Source organism: Haliotis rufescens, unplaced genomic scaffold, assembly GCF_023055435.1.
Source record: "Haliotis rufescens isolate VD_foot unplaced genomic scaffold, xgHalRufe1.0.p SCAF_19, whole genome shotgun sequence".
Taxonomy (NCBI): domain Eukaryota; kingdom Metazoa; phylum Mollusca; class Gastropoda; order Lepetellida; family Haliotidae; genus Haliotis; species Haliotis rufescens.
In genome coordinates, this window is record NW_025963879.1 from 156579 (window position 1) to 181529 (window position 24951).

At 38.8% G+C, this 24951-nt stretch overlaps 2 protein-coding genes across 4 annotated transcripts; one reads left to right on the plus strand and one right to left on the minus strand.

Moving 5' to 3' along the window:
• Positions 1-253: 253 nt before the first annotated feature.
• Positions 254-5695, minus strand: LOC124142580 (proteasome subunit alpha type-7-like). Its single transcript, XM_046511147.2, has 6 exons — positions 5552-5695; positions 5204-5330; positions 4305-4429; positions 3785-3907; positions 2112-2294; positions 254-1445 (listed from the first exon to the last, which is right to left on the minus strand). Exons 1-6 carry the CDS (start codon positions 5651-5653, stop codon positions 1356-1358), a joined length of 750 nt encoding a protein of 249 aa, XP_046367103.1. The 5' UTR covers positions 5654-5695; the 3' UTR covers positions 254-1355.
• A 186-nt stretch (positions 5696-5881) lies between these two features.
• Positions 5882-24483, plus strand: LOC124142581 (protein SSXT-like). 3 transcript variants are annotated; one of them, XM_046511148.2, is made up of 8 exons: positions 5882-6063; positions 6633-6709; positions 8646-8727; positions 10300-10402; positions 10765-10956; positions 11726-12085; positions 12803-13244; positions 18136-18472. In XM_046511148.2, exons 1-8 carry the CDS (start codon positions 5992-5994, stop codon positions 18326-18328), a joined length of 1521 nt encoding a protein of 506 aa, XP_046367104.2. In that variant the 5' UTR covers positions 5882-5991; the 3' UTR covers positions 18329-18472. The 3 variants fall into 3 exon arrangements, with proteins under 3 accessions (XP_046367104.2, XP_046367105.2, XP_046367106.1); XM_046511149.2 differs by having other exon boundaries at positions 12809-13244; XM_046511150.2 differs by lacking the exon at positions 12803-13244 and having other exon boundaries at positions 18136-24483.
• Positions 24484-24951: the final 468 nt, after the last annotated feature.

Below are 24951 nucleotides of genomic sequence, written 5' to 3' on the forward strand. Positions count from 1 at the left end.
CACCAGTCAAATGCACTGTTTTTCTCACCAAAAGGTGTTATCAAAATTGATATTTTTCGAGTGATGTAGGTCTGCTAAGAAATATTGCAAAGCGAGTCAGTCCTGCAACTTTCACATCCTGAATTTAGTTTGCTCTTGACAAGCACAGGATTCTGTGGATTCAGCAAAATCACATAAGTTGGTGAAGAAGGGTTCTTTACATTCGGTGTATAAGATAAAAAAACCCAAACAATTACAACATACCAAGTTCTATTTTCAATGAATGCTTTATTTTTGCTTTAAGTATAATACAACAAATTGATGTTCATTGTGAAAATGTGAAATGTTAGAGCACATTTGATGCAGATCCCTATCCATCGCCACACCCTTAGCCAAGCATATCAGATAGACTGAACTCACTCTTTCACACTTCCGCTACAACAAGACAATGGCCTCCACTTCTTGTACAGTTTCAGGTGACTTACACAACATTGCTGACTCCTTAAGCTAAAGAACATGGCCCAATTAAAATAACTTATCTTCTTACATGAAAAGAGCCTTGCTTATGAAACTTGTCGTCCATACTTCACAGGTTTCTCTATCACCTGTGGTTACATAATGTAAAGTAAGTTGTAAAGTAGTTGCTATTTTTAACTAAGGAATCACGACAGGGCCTGGGAAACCAGAACGTCCTCAGACCAGTGAATGCCCAGATTACATCGAACATACAGCCATACTTCTCGTTCACCATGTGCCATAGCCTTGCGGTCATATGCTCTTTCAATGCTCTTGTATCAGGCAACTGTAGGCTTTACGTGCCACTACCACAACACAAAGCAGTTTACATATTCACAGGTGATGGAGGTACGTAGAGTTCACAAACCTGTGAAGTAGTGCACACTATTCATAAACTGAAATGTCACTAACTAATAGGGATGTCACGATTCACCAATGCACTGATAATATTCTCAGCTGTTATGATACACGATGCATACTCACATGGATCATATTTTAATCCTGTATTGTTTTCACACAAGGAAAATTTAAAGCAGCATCACAATCACTGAAACGTGAGTATTGAAGCTCTTTTTGTTTGAGCAACTTCTGCTATTTCAAGCCTTCTTACTAGTGTTTATGCCATCTGAAATGTAAAATTCACGCAACACTGCCGTAAATTAAGTATTGCGATATGTATCGTGACATCCCTACTAACTGCTAAGGCTGGGACAATTTTGGTCATTGCAACATGCAGGTTTTATTTGCTCGGTATTATAGCCTTTGTTCCTCCTACCACTCTTGTCAGCTGTAACAAATGTGTGAAGAATGGATCATCTGGCCAGAGTATGGGAATGCGAATTTATTTAATAAACATCTGTTTATTTCTTCTGCTTCTTCTTTTCTGCTTCTTCCTCTTTTTCCTTCTCAATCTCTGTTATATACTTCTCTATTTCCTCAGAATCTAGCATCTGAAAAGAGTTCAACAAATATGAGGCCAACATTTCAAGCTACACTTTGTAAGAATGCATTTTACTGAAACCTTCCTGCCATATGGGTAAGGAAAGTGCACAAGCTCTTTCTTTCGTAAGTCTCAACGTTCGTCAGCTATCATTCACCCTTGAAGATCTGTTTTGGAATAGGTCTTCAGCAACCCATGCTTGCTGTAAAAAGGGTCTATGCTTGTCGTAAGAGGCTACTATTGGATCGGGTGGTCAGGCTCCCTGACTTGGTTGATGCAGGTCATCGTATCCCAATTGCATAGATCGATGCTCATGATGTCAATCACTGGATAGTCTGGTCCAGACTTGATCATTTACAGACCACTGTCACATAGCTTGAATATTGCCGAGTGGGGTGTTACAACAAACAAACAAACAAACAAACAAACAAACAAACAGCTGTCATTCATAGCCACTGCAGATTGGAATTCTAAGACTACAGTCTTGGTGTTACTATTTAAAAGTTCAATGGTAGGGCTACTCGCATTAATTTCATGAATTTTAGACCAGGGGTTGACACTCACAATAATTTGGTGACTCATTAATTTCATAATTTACAGTATTCATTTCCTCGTCTGTTTCTGACTGTCACATTTACGGCTGAAACTAGATAAAAAATGGTCAGTGTGGTTGTACCTTGAGTGGTTGGCCCCGCCTCATGACTGCCACCTCCATGTTCTTGCCACCTGACTGAACCACCTCCAACAGAGCCTTGAGTGTCAACTTGATACATTCATCTTCATTTTGTGTCAGCTCGTCTGTGTAGTGTTTCTCGAGGAATTCTCTCACGGTTTTAGCACTCCTTCCAATTGTGTTGGCCTGGAATCAAGAAAAATGAGAATGACTGAATATTCATTAATGTTTCACTCAGCAATATAACAAGACCATAAAAGGTAAGGTTAGGTGGAATAGGGTTTAATGTCACTTTCAAGATTATTGCACTTATATAGCGACGTGTGTGTGTGCCGGCGTGCGTGCCTGCATGTGTTTCACTCTCTCCCTCTCTCACCTTGTACTGGGACTTATGCCGATTTTACAGTCCTAGCCCACTGAGATAACATTTGGCGACAATGTGGATCCCGGGAAATTGCCCTGCTCAGACCTTTATGTTCAGGCAGTCGATCAACCAGAGGAAGAAGTTGAGGGTCAGTAACAATGTGGACGTCGACTTGGAGGAGCCAATCTTGTTGATGTACCAGACGACTGAGAGATTGTCTGACTGGATCATGAGCAGTAAAGCATGAAGGATCTCGGGCCTGTATAACACCACTTTTTTTAATTTTCTAGTTGTTGATGTGGAGATGCATTAGTCTGCAGATCGACGCCCAATAGATCTAATAAGTGCGCTCTCGATCGTTGGTCAAGTATTATAAAGTCAAAGCTGTATCTTCAAGATCGAGGCTGATTATATATAATTCTCTGATTGAATGATCATACGAAGAAGGGTGATTGGGACCAGGCGGGTGATTAGATCAGGAACACATGCCAAATCAAAGTGACTATATACACCAACTCCCGATCTTCAATTGAGGCAATGACAAAGGGAGGTTCGTATGTGTAAATGACTTAACGAGCAGCCATCGAAAAATATGACTATAAATGCACCTCACGGCTCGCATTAGATTCATCTGTTCCAATTCCAGCATAATCGGTTTTGTTTACAAAAGCAGAGAAATCTTGGCGCGTGGTATGTTAATCACCCTTGTGCAGGGCCAGGAAATACTGCAGTATTGCCGAACACATGGTCAAAAAGCTCCACACACACAAAACCCATCACATGACAATCCAGCTTGAACTGTATGGTAGACGCATGAAGCGGTGATGCGAGTTCCGAAGAATAATCGAGTAGAGGCAGTCAGATGCTTGTAGAATGCCTGACGTGACAAGTGCATCAGCAAGATAATCTTCGGGATATCTGTTGCATGTAAATAAGTCAGAAAATGACTAAATCGTCAAATCTCTGTCGATCGCATTGGGAACAATTTGGCCCACGATCCAGTCGATCTTCATTCCCTTGATAATGTCCATTTCGAGTGGGGTAATATTCCAGATCTTGAACATTAATAAGATGGCAATTGTCTTGAGCAACAGGTTGAACTGACACTAATGATAGAGTCCGGTGTTTCCATGAAGTAGGTGAGGGAGGGCGGTGCCAGTCTAGACAGTCAGAACATCTCCAAACCGTCATAATTTTTCTGATGCAGGCGAAGAGTAGGAGAGTGGGTAGCAATATTCCAACAATTTCAATGGCAATGCAATAAATAATACAGATAGATATAATCTTCATTATAGAATCTGCTAGTACATACCTTCCATTCATGATATGTTCCTGATGGATCTGTCTGGTAAAGATGGGCAGTCCCATCATAGTCAAAGCCAATAATCAGTGCTGACAAACCAAATGGTCTTCTGCCATTGCTCTGTGTATATTTCTGCAAAAATAACACAATGACGTTGACAATTTAACAGTCATAACGAAAGAAATTTCGATCATAGCTAAGTTTTTTTTCAAACACAGTAAGTTCGAGATAAAGTTTTCAGTATGTCAAACATTTGGTCTGCAAAGTTCTTCTGGTTTGATTGTTTGTTGTTTAACATGACACTCAGCAAGATTCCAGCTATATCACTTCGGCCTGTAAATAACATAATCTGGACAGGAAAAACCAAAGACTTACATGAACAACGTCCCACATCATTGGGGTACAATGACACACACAATCAACCAAGTCACTAAACATGACCACCGATCCATTTAGTCTGTTAACAAGCCTAGGTTGTTGGGGACATATTCTAGAATGGAATCCTGTCTGACAAGAGGGGGAAACTTGCCTGTTTCAGTTGTGCAATATGCCGTGTGATGTATTCACATGTGACTGGGTCCTCTACTGTCAGCTTGTGACTCTGACACTCGATCCTTGCACGATTGATCAGTATCCTTGCATCTGCTGTGAGACCTGCGGAAGGGAAACACGTAACCAGGTCATAATTTGCAGGTTGAGGGATTAGCATACATATGTTTATCTACAATGTCGCAATAAGCAGTGACTCGGATAACAAGGCCATAGAAAGAGGACTAAGACCACCGGTCAGTACGTGTGAACTGCTTGTGAGAGACAATGAATGTGTTAATTGGCTCTTATTCTGGGGATAATCTCCAATTATCCCAATCAACATCATGAGTGATTGAATGTTTGAAATGTATAATGAATGACTGTATGGGGATTATTGAAGTGCTCAAAATGTTTGTATTTGTGAAAATAGTGCTATGAATACATAATGATTGCTATGAAAGTGTCTATAAGAGTGTAGTGAATTAAAAGTGCCCAAACTGTAAACTGGTATACATGGTATATATATGTGAAGTTAGGGATGTGCCTGACTTGTTACAATTGCAACAAATATGAAATGAAATGGCTATGAATCCTCCAAATGTGTGTACAGGCAATCCAAATTTGTGTACTTGTCATCCAAATGAAGTATGAATGCTCCAAATCAGGTTTGAATCAGAGAGGAATTTTCGCTATGAGTTAGCCATTTTCTGAGGTTAAGAATCTCAATGGGTACAGATGAAGCTAGTAGACTCAAAAGTTTTTCGCACAGACTGCATGTTTTGGGAAATTAGTGAATATTGAATTAATATCAAAGTTATACCTTTGTTTCAAGCAAGATGACAGGCGACTGCGCCCTATGCAAACCAAGAGGCAATCTCATGTTGAGTATCAACCAACCTGCAAATGCCAGTGCGACATGATCATCCAACAATGCTATCTTTCTCACTGTCCGTTCCTCCTGTAATTTTGCAACCGCTTTCTTCTCAACACCAAGAACAACGATGTTCTTACCCCGAACACCAACCTGAAAACACACAATTTTGCTGTGAAAACGGTTGTTAAATGTTATGCTTAAGTAAGTCCAAAACCATATATGAATGATTCCGTCAGTTGAAAACAATATGAAAAAAAATGCGATCGTGATAATCATTATGATTTGTCATCGCCTTCTCATTGCGCTTTATGAACACATACGCCTAAAATAACAATTTCACGACAAAAACAGCAAAACATAAAGAAAAATACCGCTGTAGAGCCCTTCTTTACTGCTTCTTGGGCATATTCTACTTGAAACAAATGTCCATCGGGTGAGAAAACGGTAATGGCTCTATCGTATCTCGACGACATGCTTAGTTTTTCAGTTTTGCTGTTTCACAGGAAGTAGGTGAATTTCAGCTCGCACTGAATATTTTTTTTTTCTAAAACAAATGTGCTTTTATTTTTCTGCATATTCATCCTGCATATTGTACGCATTTTTAAAAATTCTGAATTATTAACATTTATTTTGTCTTATAGAAACATTATATATTTATGCATGCTTCCATCCAATTAGGTCTCGATCAAATTTGACTGCAGACGAACGAGTGCGCGGACTGGAGAGACAGGCCTTTGTCTCTCGCTCTCCCACATCACATTTTGCCGATATTATCATTCGGTTTGGGACTTCGCAGTGATCAACTACCAAGATGTCACTCGCGTTCGTGCCACCCCAACAGAAGCAAAAAGGGCAACCTCCAAATCAAACCACGATTCAGAAAGTAAGTTATCGATCAAATATGGTTGCCTCGGGTTTGCAAGAGGAATGTGGGTTTCTGCAAACATACGGCAACGAAGAACCCATCCTTTGTTCAACAGAGATTCTTAGATCGTGGCTGTCATCGGTCTCTACTTGCCATAAACTCCTTGCTATACTTTCATATAAATCAGGAATAATGCATTATTATGTCAGATGACCGGATCTCCCCTTGGGTCGACATTATTTGATTAGGCAAATGTCCAATACGAACTGTGTACATAGTCACGCCGTTGATAGTAGACCGTTGTAAGGTCAGCTCGCCAGCCGACCTCATTCATACAGATTGAGGGAATTGACAAGGGAACCTAATATTTGTAGTGCATGAGACCGAAGCTTTGTTTTCAGACTGACCTGTGCACCGATTGCCTTGAGTTGGTCAACAAGACACAAAACCCTGTTTCTTTTGAACACAACGACTGATAAATATGGTGTTTCATAGCTCATACAAACATTGGGAAAAAACATATTATATGTACTTGTGATCCAACTCCAAGTACCAATCTCTAATGATTTTTTTCTCTTCCATTGCAGATGTTGGATGAAAACAATCAACTAATACAGACAATAATTGATTATCAAAACAGTGGGAAAGCTCAAGAATGTATGCAGTAAGTTATCTTTTCCTAGTGTAACCGACTAAGTGTTGAACGCTGAGGACAGGCATGATTTTTTGCTGGTGAAAGGGAACTTGACCTGACCATGATGACAATTAATCACTGCCCTGTTTTGTGCACAAGAGGTGGTGGGGGTAGCCTTATGGTTAAAGTGTTCGCCTGTCACACCCCCCCAAAAACCCAGGTTTCGATTTTGCACCTGGGTACAATGTGTGTAGACCATTTCTGGCGTTCCCTGTCGTGATATTGATGGAATATTGCTAAATGCAGCATAAATCCACACTTACTCTCTAAAGAATTTTTGGGGCACTGGTGGCCCAGTAGTCTAAGGCGCTGCAATTTGCTGTGCATTGTTGCATCCCTTGGGCACGCCAGAAACCTATGATTGTGGGTTCGAGTCCCGGTTCGCCCCAATTATGTTTCTAGGTTGTCAGCACCATACCCATGCTCGTGGGTTTCACCGAAGTGGTAAACGTCCGAGACCTGCATCACTTTGGACTTTCCTCCAATATTAAGCCGACATGCCACGATATATCCGTAATACTGTTAAAAGCGGCGTTAAACCCAACTCACTCACTCTACAGAACTGTTAGAGAAGGTTCTCATGTCTGCAGTATTCTTGCTTGCATACTACAATACATAATTGTCACATTTTTTAATTTTCTCATGAGTGGGTGAAAGTTTAAAGCCACAGTCAGAATTCTTGTTACTTGGGACCTGTTATGTTTTTCGCCCAGGTCAGGCCTCAAAGTTATCCGGAGCTCTGTTGCTCATTTGTTAACAAGGTCACCCATTAATCTCTTCCCCCCACTCCTCAATGTTTTCTAGCTTGAGACATTGATGTTGTAATATGAACATCCCTAACAATAGGATTGAGATAAGACATTTGTGGTAGTGTGGTTGGTACTGAATATACAATTACCAGTCAATTGAAATTTCAGTAAACAGTGTGTGAGGGTATTGTATCAATTTGTTAATGCACCGTTGGTAGCATTATCACTGAAATAGTTGTGTAACGGTATAGTGATACATTGTTGTATTGTGTTACGAGACATATGTACATCAATTTATTGACCCTGCATCTCGATACATACAATACATTTCATGGGAAGTTATGTTGGTGTACAAACTTGGGAATAAGAAGAGAAACTGTTCAACCTCCAGCTTATGCAGATTCTGTAGAATTTCATAATTGGACATAAAAAGCACAACATTCACAGTGCCCTTTAGCCAATATATTTCTGCCCTACAGTAACTGATCTCTGAAATTTGTTACCAAGTGTTTTAGGGGCGTGATTCACTTGCAAAAAAGAATGAATATCAACTTGTGAAGTAAAACAACTATATTGGGATACCTCTTATCGCACCCCTAGTATCGGGATACGTATCGTATTGCGACCCCACTGTATCGTTACTTCTGTACTCTGAAAATGACAAAGATATCTTTAAAGCAACATGGCCGTGATTGTTGCTCTTAAGATCTATCGACTGAAATAATGAGTATGCCAACAAAGTCCAGGGAACAAGGACTGCTTTGCTAAGATTATCATTCAGATGTTAAGAAGAAGGAAATACGAAAGGAAGCACATGTTTGATTGTCTTGATATGAGTTGCCATATACCCGGTACATGTACTCCAAAGATATGTTAAGAATGTTGGGCAATTCAAGAATTGAGAGTACAACAATGAGATTTTTCATATGAATCTTTATAACAAAAACACAGCATTAGACATTCATCAGAAATAAGGGGTATAAATTAGCTTGAGCCCAGACCAGTTTTGTTATTGTTCAAAATAATATGTTTCAACTAGCCCTTAAGATACCTTTTTTATCCTAAGGGCTAGTAGAAACATTTTTTTTTTTTTTTTTTATGTAATAGTAATACCTTCCGAAGTTACCAAGACTTGACAATGAATATTTCTGTTTCAGATACCAACAGATACTGCACCGGAACTTGGTCTATTTGGCTACAATTGCAGATGCTAATCAGAATGTGCACGCATTGCTGCCAGTGAGTGCTTGTTGTCCTTTTAGGGAGACATAAAGGATACAGTGAAACCTTTTTAGTCTGGACCCTGTTAATACAGAAATTCTAATTTTCGGACGATTCTGTTATGAACATCTGAGTAGGGTATCCATGTTATCTCAGTGGGCTGGCACTATGAAACTGGTATTAAGCACAATAAAATGGACATTAGTCCAGATTAGTACAATCAGCCACACATACACATGCATACATGTTACTATATAAGTGAAATATTCTTTAACGTGACGTTAAGCCTCACCAGTTCCCCCGACATGCTCAACCCTCCCTATTTGTCTTGTTTCCTACGTTCATTTAGTTTGGGATTATGACTGAGTAAACATCCAACTATACGTATAACCGCCCACCCCTGTTACCCATTTTTCGGACTACAAGATACTGTATTCGACGTAATAAGCGCCCAGTGCGCTCTCAAAATTAGAAATAGGGGGCTCTTATTTGAATATAATTTTGGTGAAAGTGTTGAGAGATTGTAAATTTCGTGCTTTATGCTGACAGCCTGAAATGATACAAAAGAAAAGTCTGTGCTTATTACACACGACAGATATATTTTTCCAGAATTTAATTGCCCGTAATTAGGGGCATATGACACACAAGTGCGTATTATACACGAATAAATAAGTCCTGTGTGCATTGATCAATCGAAAGGGTGCTAATTGGGATTGTTTACTAGCCAATATATTAGCAAATATCGCTGTGGGCGCTTATTAGAGCGGGGCGCTTGTTACGTCGAATACGGCATTCATAAGGAAATATATTTGCTTTTAATTCCATGGAAAGACACCAGATTAAATGATTTACCATATTTGCTGTATTGAACGCTCTGTTCCTATAAGGGCCCCTGACCAACTTCTAGACCAGTCTCTATGTACTCTTTATGAGTGCCTCCTACTAACACCAAAATTGTACATGCTAGTCTATATTTTATTGGGTGTATTATAGTTGTTTTCCCAGAAAAGAGCAGCTCAGAATGGGGTATATTACTGTTTTTAGAAGGTTTTAGATTCACTGGCGTTTGAAGTTTCTTTATTACTTCTGATAGATGGCTACAATTTTAGCTAGTTGTGTGTGGTGTTTATAAGTGGCCTTCTTTGATATTCATGGATGAGAATCTTGAACACAAATTTGTTAAATTTTGATAACCTCCTATAAACACCCCCAAATTATGGACCGCGCTCCATTGAAAAGACATTTCAGCGTAAAAGGAAAATATCTATTCTCATCCCTAGATATTTTATGATTATTACAGGGAACACAATATAAATAATGACGTGTGAACCACAAACACCTTCAGTGTGAGCAGCTTGTGTGTGATGTGTCAGTGGTATATTTATGAGTTATCAATATGTTGCAGGTTATATGAGGTTTTGTGTGCCCACCTTTTCATTAGAATTACTTAAATTATGTGTTGTGTTTATAAAATTAGCAAGATTACAGCGACAAGTAGTGTTTATAACATTAAAAGTGTCATATCTCCATCATTTCATGTATAGTTTTGATCATGTTGATATGGAATGGTGAACCTCGCTAATTTTGCAGGCCCCTGGTCAGGGAAGTCAGGCCCCTGGCTCCATGCCTCAGCCGACCCCCCAGATGACGCAGATGAGGGCCCCGGGGAATATGCCCAACCCCATGACACAAGGTAAAGAGCTCTGTCGTGTTTGAATAAGACCAGCCATTCATGGGCTGAAACAAAGTCTGTTGTAGAAATTCTTCAAGTTGTACACACATGCTTGTACAATTGTTATGTGTAAAGCAGACCCTGGAATAGACTCCTTAGGTCATACCCCACTAGTTGTAGCTCATTTCACACAAGTGGTTTGTGTATTAAAAAACAGATTTTGGAAGAAAACAACTGGTCCCTCTAGAATTGCACCAGCTTCAACTAAAAGAAAGAATGGCTTTTGCTGTCCCCATGAGGCCCATTTCGGTGTTCCCCTAGTGTTAACTAGAATATTACAAAAGATGGAGTAACATCTTCCTCATTGATGTGTCTTATTTTAGCCGGTTCAATGCAAGGCGGTAACCAGATGAGCCAGGCAGGGCCAGGCATGCCCCCAGTCAGCAGTCAGGCCGGCTTCTCTGCTCCTATGGGAAATTCCCAGCAATCTGGTGGCACCTCCGGATTCCCCCGGCCTCAGATGGGTCCGCAACAATCAGCTCAGCAGCAAGCCAAGGGCAACATGTTGCCTCAAGGTAATGACCATTAGCTAGGGCTGTGTATTGGCAAAACAATTGTATTGCAATATATTGCGATATAGGTATCTGTATTGCAATATCAGGGGTAGAAACTAACATATTTAGTCCACTAGTCCTTATAATGATAACATTTAGCAAAACCCTTAAAAATGGCAAATTTCTACTAGTCCTTATGATACCTTAACTATTGGGCAGTTTGGCAAGGACTACAGGACTAGCGCCAATTTCTAACGCTGGATATACTAGGAGCTAAAGTGTTTGACTGTGATTGACACTGATTGTCTGCAGATCCTATAGCAACCAGTCAGCATGGTCAGTCACTGCCATTTTGTAGCCATGAATGCAGGGGAGATAACAAAGTGATAGTGAAATTGCTTCTGCATATCTGCTTTTTTGGTAATCAATTTTGAAGGGAAACATACTTTGTGAATGAATTTCTGTGTCTATGTTAGGTTAAACAATGCAAATAATAACGAAACTTGTTATATCTTTTTACCCATTATACCCGAACATAGAAAAAAATATTGCAGTGCATTTCGTTTGAAAAGCATACTTTCTAACACATTTGAACTAATCGATCCTGATGTAAATCAAGACGCCTGTTATGAGAGAAGAACCTTGAGAAGGGCAGTTATTCCATTATTCCAAGAAGGAGTAATAATGTCTAAGCACTTTGTGCATCTTTATGCAAGGAGTACAGCCCCATATAAATGGATGATTATTATTATTATTGTTATTAATGTAAAGTTGACCCTTTTTTTTCAAGGTCAGGGGATGACTAATCAGAATGGGAGCATGGGCAACCAGACGTACACACTGCCTCCCCAGCAACAGCAACAACCTCCTGGTGGCTACCCCAGTCAGCAACAGCCCATGATGTCCCAGCAACAGCCCATGATGTCTCAACCTCAGCCGATGATGACGCAGCCTCAGCCTATGATGTCCCAGCAACAACCGATGATGTCCCAACAACAGCCGATGATGTCCCAGGGACAACAGCCGCTGATGTCACAGAGCAGCAGCAGCCAGATGATGATGAACAACCAGAGTGGGATTCAGAGTAATTCCATTATGGGCGGACCAAGGGGCCAGATGCCTCCATCATCCTACCGGCGGTCTCCGCAAGGTGATTATCAACTTCACATTAAGCCGACAGTGCATCCTCAACTATTTATCATGTCCTTTTTGTGTCTGCTATTGAATAGTTCATAGATCTAGCTGCCCGTTGAATCAGTATTTATACTTTGATGACTGCAAATGCCTTGCATCAAATTACTTCGGTATTATGACTACTGTAGTTTGCATGGTCAGTGACAATGCCCTCCTTACGTAGTGTACCCTAGGCTCATATAGATTCAGATTTAGAGGATGCACTGTATAGGGCTGTTTGCATTCATGGTTTGTGAAATTTTCTTGTCTGGTAGCATGGCAGTTTGTTTGTTTTGATGTTTGTTTGTTTGGTGTTCATTGAGGTTGAAGACATGGATCAAAAGGGTCAAGTTATGGCTTATTTACGGTTGCACTTTTCAGAATGCTAAGTATTCGGGGGAAATGTTATTTATAAATGTTTGATCTCGTTTCGGGGGATTTTTTATTTCCAATTCCACTCGAAGGAACTCTGTCATGGTTGAACCACTTTTCATATTACTTCTTTCAATTAATCAGGTTGAGGGTTTACCTGTAGATACATAACTTTAACCTACTCTTAACCATGCCAGGATATTGCTAATCATTAATGTTGGTGGGTTATCGCAGCTAACATAGTAACCAAAACGATCATTGTAACAAGAAAGTGGGCAATGCAGACAGTGTTCTTTTGAAAATGTTTCAGCATGTTTTCTAGTTTCAGTTTCCAACACTAACTCCTCCCCCCCAGTTAGACGAGACTCTCGTGGCCATTTTCTTAGCCCGGAGGACGAGCATGACGAGTGTCCCACCTGTCTGACTTGCACACAGTCAAACACTTGTGACATCTGTCGCGGTTGGTCCCCCGAGCGTTGGGAGGACATGCGGGGCCGCCAAGAGCAGTCTCGTCGGCGCAGGGAAAGGAAAGCGGCTGATAAGGCCTCTCGTAGCAATACTACCAAAGAACCCAGCAGTGGGGGCACCACAGCCAAGAGTTCCAGTAACCCTACTACCACTACTACCACTACCAATGGCGAATCTGCTGTGCCGGTAGCCGTGACTAAGTCATCCAGTGAGCGTGTGGAACGTGTGGCCACATGGACCCAACCCATAGCCCCCTGTCCTCCTCCCATCCAGTCACAGCCAGTGTTTACTGTCGGGCAAGTGTTTTCTTTGTCCACGAGGCCTGCCCAGTCTCACTAAGGCAGACTTGAACTGCTCTCTTACTGCTCACTGCAACTGAGCATGCCGACCAAAGAACATGGGACCTCGCCGATTTCTATTAATCCTTTTCCAACAAGACTAATCATGCTTGGGACATGACTGTCTGATTCTGGTGTATTTGTTCTCTAAAGAGCTAACTAATCATCTCTGCCCTAACTGTACTAAGCGTCGGTCAGTCAGTCAGATAGCTGGCGGGCTGGCATGTAGTGGCGGACTTCCCCTCCCTCCAACGCTGGTGCAGTTTGGGTCTGTGTTAGTCTGACTGAGGCATGCTCATCTGGCAACAAGATAGTTCTAGACAAAGTAGATTCAGTGGAAACCTGAGATCGCCATGTCCACTCACAGAGCAGAGATTCTGCATCTGAGTTTTATCCATGTTAAATGCTCCTTTACTCACAGTGTTCGAAATTAATCAAATTAAATTCAAAGGGCACTTGTCATAACCCTGTTTATGAGGCAAAACTTTGGATCCCCTTAGTTTCGAACACTGACTTGTAACTCAAATATACACCCCCATCCTAAATATCTTTTAAACCCATTCATCAACCGGGCATAGGGTTAAAATACGTACTTGGTTCTCAGGCATTGATTATCTGCAATAAACTAAAGAATTCAATTTCTGGTTTAGAAAAAACAACGACTAATTTTCTTACTGAACGTTAAGCTTCTGTTATCCCTTTTTCAAAGTCATTGCCTGAGTCCCAGTGGAATATACATAGTTTACAACCAGGATAAAACTCGGACCATGGATCGCAACCATTAATTTGAAACTGATCAGGATTTGGGTGAGACAAAGGTATTCTCAGGTTTTGTTGTAGCTTACAAATTACGAAAAACTGTTTGACAAAGATTTCAAGGTTCCAGTGTTTGTATTGGTAGTATGTGTTGATTGACCACATCATGTTGTACAAAACTGCTTTTCTTTCAGAATCCATCTCATTCAGTTGAAAAGGTGTTGATCATTCACTGAACCAAACTGTCAAAACATCCCTAAAGTCTATTTGAATGTCCTTTAATCTTGTTATCAGATGATGCTGTTTTAGACATGCTAACATTTTGTACCTTTCTATTCACTGGTCATGCTGGTTGTCCTCTGTTCTTTGAAATTACAGAATCTCTAAAGCAAGGTATTGTATTTCAGATAATAATGTTCAGTGGGAAATGCAGATGGGTATGCTACAAATTCTGAATTCCTTCTTAAAATTGAGGGCTATTTTGTATTAACAGAATTAATACCAGATGTATTCTATTAACGATCATGCATCACATTCTCTTGTCTTACAATCACTTCACATTAGTATTCTTTCCAGTGGTGGTACTCTCACAATAGAAAAGCGTTTGTATCAAATGAGCTGATGTAAATTGACCATTTCCCACCTTGTACCAAAATTTCCAATTTGGTTCCTCCCCTACTCTGTGTCTGTGAGAAACCTGCATGATTTTATTCATTTTCTGTGTGACATTATTCTACATCTACAAGATGCCCATTGTATGCATAGCCATGAATTAGTATCTATTTGTGAATGAATAATCTTGGAAACAGTCCAGATTTTTGGTTTTTGTGTGTTGAACTCTCAACCCGTGTAGACCCTTTTGATCCTGGTGTCTGACAATATTGATATTCCTTTTGAGTTGACTTTTCTCTGTATATATTTCTGATTGAGTGTTGAATGTACTCGTGAATGGCTGACCAGTCTTTCCTCTCTGGTCCGCCTTGGTGTTGTGTCCTGAAGTCAGATTCTAGTCTATGGTCATACTGGGACAGCTTTTCTTCTCTCCCCTGTATTCATGGTGTTGTGCAAAGTGCAGTTTGGTTCAGGTTCATTATCCCAGATAACCATGGTAACAGTTCATTGTGTCAGTGTACATTAATATGGTTACATTGGTATAATGTAGACAATTAAAAACTCTGGCTATGAATATGAAAATTTGGCATTGGTTGGTGGCCGTTTTTTTCATTGTATGAAAAATATGCCAACCTGGTGTTAAATTTTTAATTTATTTTTTTTGGTTGGTAAAAAAAAAAGACTGTCTTCGTGGGGATATTTTCCTGTTAGTACTGCATGAATTCAAACAGAATTGCATTTTTTTGAAGACATAGCACAAATGATATATTTCAGGATCATTGTCTAAATGAGGAAAATATAACTTGGCTATTTCCATGGTGCACATCATTATTACACAGCAAGGTAGGATTATCCTTAGTAACAGAAAAAGGGGGTCCTGAGTGGCCCAGTCATCTACTTCTCTGTGCAGAGTTGCATCACAGAGGTGTGCCATAACCTATGAGCATGGGTTTGAATCCTAATTTCTCCCAATCATTTTTGTTTGTTTCTCAGTACAGGACCCATGTGTGATGGTTTCATCAAATCTGTAAACGTCTGAGGCCTGCATAAGCTGGTCCTTTCCTCTCACATCCAGATGTCACACCATGATAGAACTGAAATACTGTTCTACTCGTCATTTAACTTTACCTTTAACACATAATTAGTTTTTGGAACTAAAATACTGTTCTACCCGTCCTTAAACTTTACTTTAAACACATAATTACAGTTGTGAAGAAATGAATTTTTAAACTTTTAATCATTCATTTATTCAGCAGATAACTTATTGTGTGGCTTTGAATATGAAAACTTTACAGGTAATAAGGTCTTGTAAAAATATATCGCCACACTTGCCATAAATAGTCAAGGGCCCACAACCCAACAACACACTATTTCGTAACATCTGTTTGGTAAATTGGTACTATATTTAAACTGCTGATGTGGTAGTCTAATGCTTATTCATTGCAATGACAGACCAATCAGAATGCAGGGTTCTACCATGTCATGGTAGACTCTAAAATGGAATGGCATGGGAAGATGAATGTACTTTTGAGTATCTGAGTTCATTATGAACTCTGCCATTGCACCATTTCTGCTTGTATTTTTGAAAAAAGGAACACATTCAAGATACTTACTGTGGCCTTGAGTCTCGGTGAATGTGAGTAACAACAGGGGTTGATTTAAGTGCTGGCCCATTGGCCCATGGCCAGTTAAAGTTACAAAGGGCTTGCTGAAATGTAAAGTAGATGACCCATCTGGCTAGTCAGAACTTCACCCCTTCACTGTGTATGTTTAATTGTATTTATGGGACACTGCTTGTGAATCATGTAATTTCAATGGGAAAATCTGTAGGAGGGATGAGGTCATGTGTATGGTTAACTTAAAGAAAGATACATGTTGATCATCTTGGTAGAATGACAACTGGCCGCCATTTTTTTATGTTGTGTGCAACAACACTTTAATCCCAGTGCAGGAAGAGGTGTTTTGGGGGTGAGAGTTCTTAACTTTCCAGAGCCCCGCAAGGTGGCTACAAGACCTCAGGTTCCACCATTTAGTTGTAGGCCAACTAGTTTGGAGAAGGGACAGTAATTTTAAAGTAACAAGCCTCGCTGGATATATACATATTTGTTGTTAAATCTACCTCTGAAACAAATTCAAAAATTGAACATGAAATTTCTGAATTCATGCTATCATTGTTATGACTGATACAATGACTGCAGGGTTGACGTGTATTTGATTTATGACAGGAACAATACAGAAGGGTTTTTACAAAGCCATGTTAAAATACCTGTGGTGGCACAGTCGTCTTTAGGCGCCAGAACTCACAGTGCACAGTTGTTTGTGGGTTCGAATCGCGGTTTGCCCTGATACAAGTTTGTCAGTGCAATACCTGTGCTCATAGGCTTTACCAAAATAGTAAACCTTACCTGCATCACTTCAGGCTATCCTCCCGCATAATACTGACATGTGATACTGAAAAACTGTCAGAGTGGCTTTAAATCAAACCCAACTCACTGTGAAAGGTTTCATGTACAAATGTAATCAGAAATCAACTGAATGATTCTTCAGATTCTCTGAATGGCCCTAACCTTTGCAGTCAAGTGTCAAGAATGAACACTAGAGCTCATGAAAGCAAAATAAGGTACCCCTGTCACATACTCTCAAGGCAACCCACGACCTATAATCAGGGGTGAGAACTCTGCTGAATTCTGCTGATTTCATTACATCAAGGGTCACCATTGCAATACATGCTATTACAATGTACTCATCGTCATATAGTTTTTTCTAACATTCGCATCCCTGTGTAATTAGTGACAGGTCCCATAAATAGCATGGAGTTTTAAGTTAGGAAACAACTTCTGTGAATAAAATGTCAATTAATTTGACAAATAATAACTACAATTTCAGTAGTAGGTCAAATTAGTGCTGACAACAGTGAAGATATCACGAGAATGGCAGTTCTATTTGGTTTGTTTTTAAAAATTTGATTCACAGCCTGAGGGTTTATCATTTTTTTAATGTTGACATTTAATCATTGTGGGTTGTTGCAGACTGTCTTGACATGTTGTGGTTGCTTATTCAAACCTTGTTATGCTGATGTTAGTAGCGCTGTTGAGGATGTATATTTCCTACTATGCCTGTATTGATTAGTTGTAGATTTTATGCTCTTATCGTCATTGACATGTACATGTCTTGTTCATTTCATCCCAGCTGGACATGTTTGCAGTAAATCTTATCCAAAGATGTTCCCTTGAATGTTGAATTAATCTACAACTAATTAATGCAGTAATTTTTTTTCTGAATGGTGTGTTTAATATTTCATGAGTTGATCATTTTATTTCAGTTTCATAAAGAGCCTTGGATGATCTTTTTTTTCAGAATATTTTATTCAATGAAAATGTTTCATAATAATTCTTACATGTGTGATAATATTTTCTACTCACAGATATCAGCACCACATGACTTTAAGTATGTCTTATGTTGTATCTCTCTTCTTTCACAGGCCAGCAGTACAGCCAGCCACCGGGCCAGGGGGGTTACCCCCAACAACCGTTCAGTGGTCAGCAGCCTTACTCCCAGCCCCAGGGACAACAATCCTTCCCTCAACAGCCAGGCTACTCCCAGGCCCCCAACATGCCCCCACAGGGACAATATGCCAACTACCAGGGTCAGGGACCACCCCAGCAGCGTTATAATCCTTTCAACAGACCCCAGGGTAACATGGCCCCCAACTCTCCAATGCAGGGGAGCCCAATGAATAGCCAGATGAGTGGGCAGATGTCCTCCCAGGGCCAGGGGATGGGGGGTCAGATACAGTCCATGCCCCCTCAGGGACAAATGAGTGGAAATATGCCTCAAGGGCAAATGCAAGGTGGACCTATGCCGGGTCAAATGCCGCCAAATCAGGGTCAAGGAAGCTATGGTTACAACCAAAACCAGTACTGAAGTATGAACCTGATTTGCTTACATGTTAAAACAATCATTAGTCGAGGTGTAACAAGCAAAGGTTAACTGGTCAATGATTAAGGATGAAGATGAAAGCATAGTGTTCATCTGTTCGGTTGTAATAGCAGTATGGTCCTTGGAAACTCCAGTGACGGCATTGAATTACAACTGCTTGGGTATCAGTGTAATAAGTTGATCTGTATCCCGGTCATTTTTGCAAAGCTTCCTTGAAAAAAAAAATAACAACGAATTGGTGTCGTGTTCTCTACTTGTGTCTTAATTCTACTGTTTTCATGGAGGAAATAGACTCCCTTGTCTACAGAGTGTCCACTTGTTAAGGATAGGATTCTGGCGTAGAAGGAATGATTTTCTTGAAAATTTGAGAGCAGTCATGGAGGCTATAGTTGGTATGTTTGTAATATAAGGTGTTTGATATCTCGACAACAAGACTTGGATAACATTGTGGTTCCATTAACTGATTTTTATGAGTGAGAAGAGTGTAGACAACATATGTTTGCACTACACTTTAATAAGTATAATCTCAGGGTTAGCCCATAAGAATGATCTGCTACAGAGTTGCCATCTACCTAAAATTAAAAGTGCTTAAAAGAATTTTTTCTTTTTTTCTAAATTCAGACACAATAAATGTGGAGCCCTGAGTCTTCAGGTATAAGACAAAGAAGCAGTTTTCTTGTATAGCCTGTTCGTTAGTGTTTCACTATCTATTTGATTCTTGCATTATTCAATGAGGACAATTATTAATGAAAGATCTTGTTGATTTTGATTTGGTAGTTGAAAAACAATAATGAAATTTGTCGACTAATGTTAGACATGGGTTAGACATCCAATTAAAGAGAACTTAGAAGCTCTCTTGCTTGCAGAAAGGGTTTCTATGTTTATTGAACAGCTATTGAAACTTAACTGACAAATAATTTCTTTAAAAAAAAATTGCATTTCTGACGGTTATGTTTTGTCGAAAGTGTTTACACATTTGAACCTCAAAACAATGTTTGATGATGTTTAAAACCAAATACAAGTCAGGGATTGGGAACCACAATGCTTCTTTAGGGCCAGAATGAACTTTGATCACACCGATACATCGCTGCCGGATTCTAACAAGATCTGAAAGTTATTAGCAATCTCATGTAAAACATGCAGGAAACCTGGCCTTGCAACCACTATTGTCAGTGCAAACCTCTTGCCATGTAGAGAAATGTATAATTTGTAATCAGTGCAATAATCACTAGAAAAAGTAGTCTAACGAATCATTCGTAATCAACTTAAATTTGTAATTTCTGCCCTTGGTGGTAGATGTAGACTTTAGAAACTTAGCCATCGGCTTAAGTATAAATGGTTAAGGTGATGGACAAACCTGTTTTTCAGTATTTCTTTACTATTGTGGGAAGGAACTTGTACATAGTCCTGTAATCTCGATCATAATCAAGATTAGGTGATTGGCTGGATGGTGCTCAATGTTAGATTATGATAGCATTATTTTGGTGATTCAAGGTAATGTTCTCACGGAGATTTTATTTTCAAACTGTTAACATTTGTGAATCAACGTAAGCAGATTTAGTTCTCCTGAGCATAACTGTTTTTATATATATACAGTATTGTTGACGTACATGTTACTGTTTTTACATCTCTTTTACCTTGAGTTGTTTCCCTCGGATCTCGTCACAGTTTCTTCACTCTTGATCACGGTTGGATCTCGTGGTTGGTCATGGATGACATCAAGTTCTGCTTATGTTATTGGCGTTGGTTTGATGAGAATTGTAAGCACTGGTTTTTAAGATGGGTTTGATGGACAAGTCTGCAATCAGGTTTATACTTCATGTATTCAGGAAATGCCGAATGTACACATCTGCGCCTAGTTTCCAAATCAGCCACACTTTTTTTTTTTATATTTTTCATGGGTCTGCCTTACAAAAGGAAATGGTTAAGAAATAGTAATAAATCTGTTGTGAAGCCTGATTATAGGTTCTATGTTACTCTTGGGAATGGCTGTATGTTATTAAAGGGATGTAACTCTAGCAATCCTTTAGAGGAAGGGACAGTTTACAGGTACAGCACTTTCTGGATCAACAAGGGTTAACTATGAGGAAAACATCACAAAATGTTCTTCCAGGATGTGATTATTTTAAACTCTACAAGTGTATAATGGTTTTACCCAAATGCTATATATATCGTTTTGTTTTTAGGTGGAAAATAATGTGGCATTATTTGGCATTGTGGTCCCTTTGAAAATAGTGTCAACCTTGCATTGCCCTGGAGGAAAGATGAGAATTATTTATTACTTCAAGGGTTGTATGTACAGGACATTTTACTTAACTTGCTTTTGAGAATGACTTAATAAATGTTGAGCAATTCCAGAACAATGTGATATCATTTATGGATGTTGCTATGGTTACATGAGGTATATATGCTGGTCAGTGCTTGGGGTGTTGGAATTTTTAACAAACCATTGTGATTTTCATCAGTCTAGAAAAACCAATCTGTACATATATTTTGTCAATGCCAAAGCCAGTACTGTGAACATAACAGTGTGCCTGTCTGTTTATTTTGTCTTTCTTGTCTTGTTTTTCTTGAATCCTCCTCCATTAAGTGTCCCTGATCTATGTGACACCAGTCAAACCAGTCTTCAGGTATTAGGTAACACTTGGTGATGATTCTGCAACACGGTTGTGTAAGGTGTTAGGAGCCTAATGTACAGCTTTGAAACAAAGGTTATGACAGGGATTTTTCTAGATGTGCTCAAACGATGACAGTTAGCAGCATAGGTCAGTTCAAATTCCCAAATTAAACATTTCTAAATTTCTGTTTTGTAGTGATACTTCACTGATAACAGGGCCAATAAGGAGGAACATGTATTAATGCCTTGTTATGCATTATGGAATTCTTGTGAGTTAGAATAAAATACCTCAGATTTGAAGAAAATATTAACTAAATAACCATTTTTTTACTGTCATGGACAGTCTGGAATTCTGGATAAATCCCTGACTTATCCTCTTAAAGCAATTCTAACACTATTTTCAAACACCATATCACTTGGCTGGCATTGTATTGTTAATGTGATGCCTGAAAAGACTTACCATAATCGCCATAATAAGTGCCCTGGATGCTAATATTGAGAAAGAGGGGTGCGTATTAAAACCACCACAACAATTTAAATAAGTTTTCAGAGATTGATCAGTATAGTTGCATTGATATTGAGTCGCATTGATATTGTGTCGCATTTTTGGCAAGGGGTCAGCAGTCGTATTAATTTGGAGACGCATTAATTTCCAGATTTACAGTACCTGCAATATGCTTTGCGGTATGCTGCTATTTTCTGAAAAAGAACTGTTACACACAAGAACTGTCAGGTAAATTTTAGGTCTTAAGGGACACTTATAAAGAATATTTATAGACAGGTCCAGAAGTTGGTTAGATGGGGGTTGTTGGAGTAGGGCACTTAGTATGGCGAATACCGGAACAGTTTGAGAAGATTCCACTAGGCAGTTATGCAAGGTATTAGCATACTAATGAACAGCTCTGAAACAAGGATGATAATCGTCTTTATAGCCATGCCTAGATTATGATCAATTTTAATATTACTTCACTATCCTTGTATCGTGAAGGTGATGTCTGAGGTGTTTTGAATTGTCAAGTGAGGCCCCTAAAACAAATATCTTGGAAATGGTGGAGAGAGCGAAGTGTTATTCCTGTGGAGACAAATTTCATGAGTTTGATGTGGATGACTTGGAAGATGTTTCAGTGCTCATGATTAACTTTGTCTCCACAGGAATTGTCATCTCAAATCTATTTCACTGAAAGCCATGTTGCTTTCAAAATATTATTACTGATTATTTTAAGTTTTTATTGATAACAAGTTAAGTTGTTATCCATGGAAAGTAGAATATATTCATGTTCTACCAACTTCTAAATGCCTATCAAAGACTTTTTGGTCTCTTAAAGAACTGGTTACTTTTTTATCCTTTTTTTGTAATCATGGAAAATGTTTTCATTATTGTACATTCCGAAACAATTTTGATGTTGTAGACATGTATAAATTATTGTCAGTATCCTTTGAAGCTATGATCGACTCCACTTAATTGCACACGTTATTGAATATTTTTGTAATTGCATACTTGTCTACACACTGAATGGTGGGTGTTATAACATTTATATAATATCTGATTCATAACTGAATAAATGATAATAGTAATAATAGAATTAAGAATCATACATATAATGTTATGGTAAGTTAAATCTATATGAAAGAATTACATGTTCCTGATATTTCTTTTCATAAACGTATACCTGATTTTAGTCTTTTGGGGATTGTCAATCTTTTCATATTTAGGTAATTTGGTAGTATCATGACATTATTTAATCATTTTCTCCATTGATATTAATTATAAGTTTAACTAAATTCTAATTTTATCCAGATTTAAAAACTGTCAGTTGTATATGTTTTAGTGGGTTTACAGATTTTGATAGTGAAAACTTTGGTTGTAGATTGAAATAAATGAATAAATATAATGCATTGCACAGGATGTTTTTTGTCTCAAAATTTGATTGGGGGCAGTAGGTGATAAAAATGTTTTGGCCTTTTTTTTGGTTTTTATAAATGTAATAAATCTAAAGTAGGACTTGTAATGACACATATATTGTTTTTCTGTTTTGGTCATATAAAATTCCCTTGAATTTTTGGTTTTGTCAAAGTGATCTTTACCGTTGGTGATACATTTAAAAAAAGCATTCTGATTTTATGTTTTTCCTGTAGTTTTTATTTTGAAAGTCGGCTGATCTGTAAACCAAGCTGAATACATGTACAATAAGGCCATACAACTTTCATAGGGATCGTTACTTGACTACGCAATTCTGACAAGAGGAATTGACCCAAGACTTTCTTAGGGTCATTACAGAATTGCTGTTTCTAGAAGTTTTTAATTTCTTTTTACTGATTTCATAACAATGAGAACGTCTAGCCTAAAAGAACTGTTTGGAAGTAAAAAATGTCTCTTTTTCACTGGAGTGTATTCAATTTTCTGTGTCTGTTCAGGAGATTATCTGCGTTGAACATTCAAGAATGGGAACTTCAGTGTATGTGTTGTGTAATGTTTTGACACATGATGATATGGATATCGTAGAAGATAGTGATCAGCAATCTGTGTTGTGAAATAAGCATATGTTCATTCCAACAAGCAAATACACAATACTAAATAAGGGTAAGCAGCTTAATAAGAAGTCTTTCGACAGTGATTATGGTAATTCAATCAATATCAACTTGCTAATAAATGTCCATAAAGTATTTTCAGTGTCCATCAACTTCAGCAATATTTTCAGTATTATGACATTGATTCAATATGTATGCATGCACTGGTAGAACTGCTGGTGATGTTCATCATTTTGTCACCATGCAGGTGATAATAATAATTTGAAACACGTAACATTTCTACAAGTGAGGTGAAATGGGATTTCATGTTGTGTTCAAGATTATTTCACTTATATATCAACGTGTGTGTTTGTGGCTGCTTGTATTTGTCCAGGATTACACCAGTTTTATGGTGCTAGCCAACTGAGATACCTGCTGCAGTTTAACGTGGATACCATACTGACAATGTACCAACGCCGAGCCTACCATCCATTGTTTTTTTCCTCTTGATAATGAGCACCAGGCAGGGTAACAAGAAGTGCAATCTTTAAACATATTTTGGTATGAGGTGGCCAGGGAATAGAAACACCAACCTTCCGTTTCAGAATGAGGCTCTAGCCACTGGACCACAGAGTAAGTCAAACACTTCTAGCAGTGCATGCATATATATTATGCAAAGCTTTTCTGTTATCAGATATAATGATGTATTTGCTATTTTACATATCTTGTCAACACATTTTGCTTCAAATAAATTGTAAAAATGTATAACATTGGTTTTGTGCTATTTCATTTTGTAACTGGGTGTGAGTTTCAGAAAACACATGATTTATTATATGCTATTTAATATTCTTAAGTGAGTGTTGTTTAGGGTCACAGTCTGCGATATTCCAGCTACATCACAGGTTAACAACCACTGGTCATCCATGTGGTCGGTACAATGGCTCGTCAGCCATGGCTAGGTTTTGTGTGTTGTTTTACGCAATACTCGCAATATTCCAGCCATAGGGAGGCAGTCTGTAAATAATCAAGTCTGGAACGGACAATCCTGTGATTGACATTATGAGTATTGTTCTACACAACTGGGATACAATGACATGCATCAACCAAGTCCGAGAACCTGACCATCCGATGCTGTCAGTCGCAAGTCGCCTCTTATGACAAGCATATAGACCAGTGGCCATTCTTCAAAAGTCCTTTAGAAATAGGAGCAACTCCAGCTGAAGGCTCAACTGT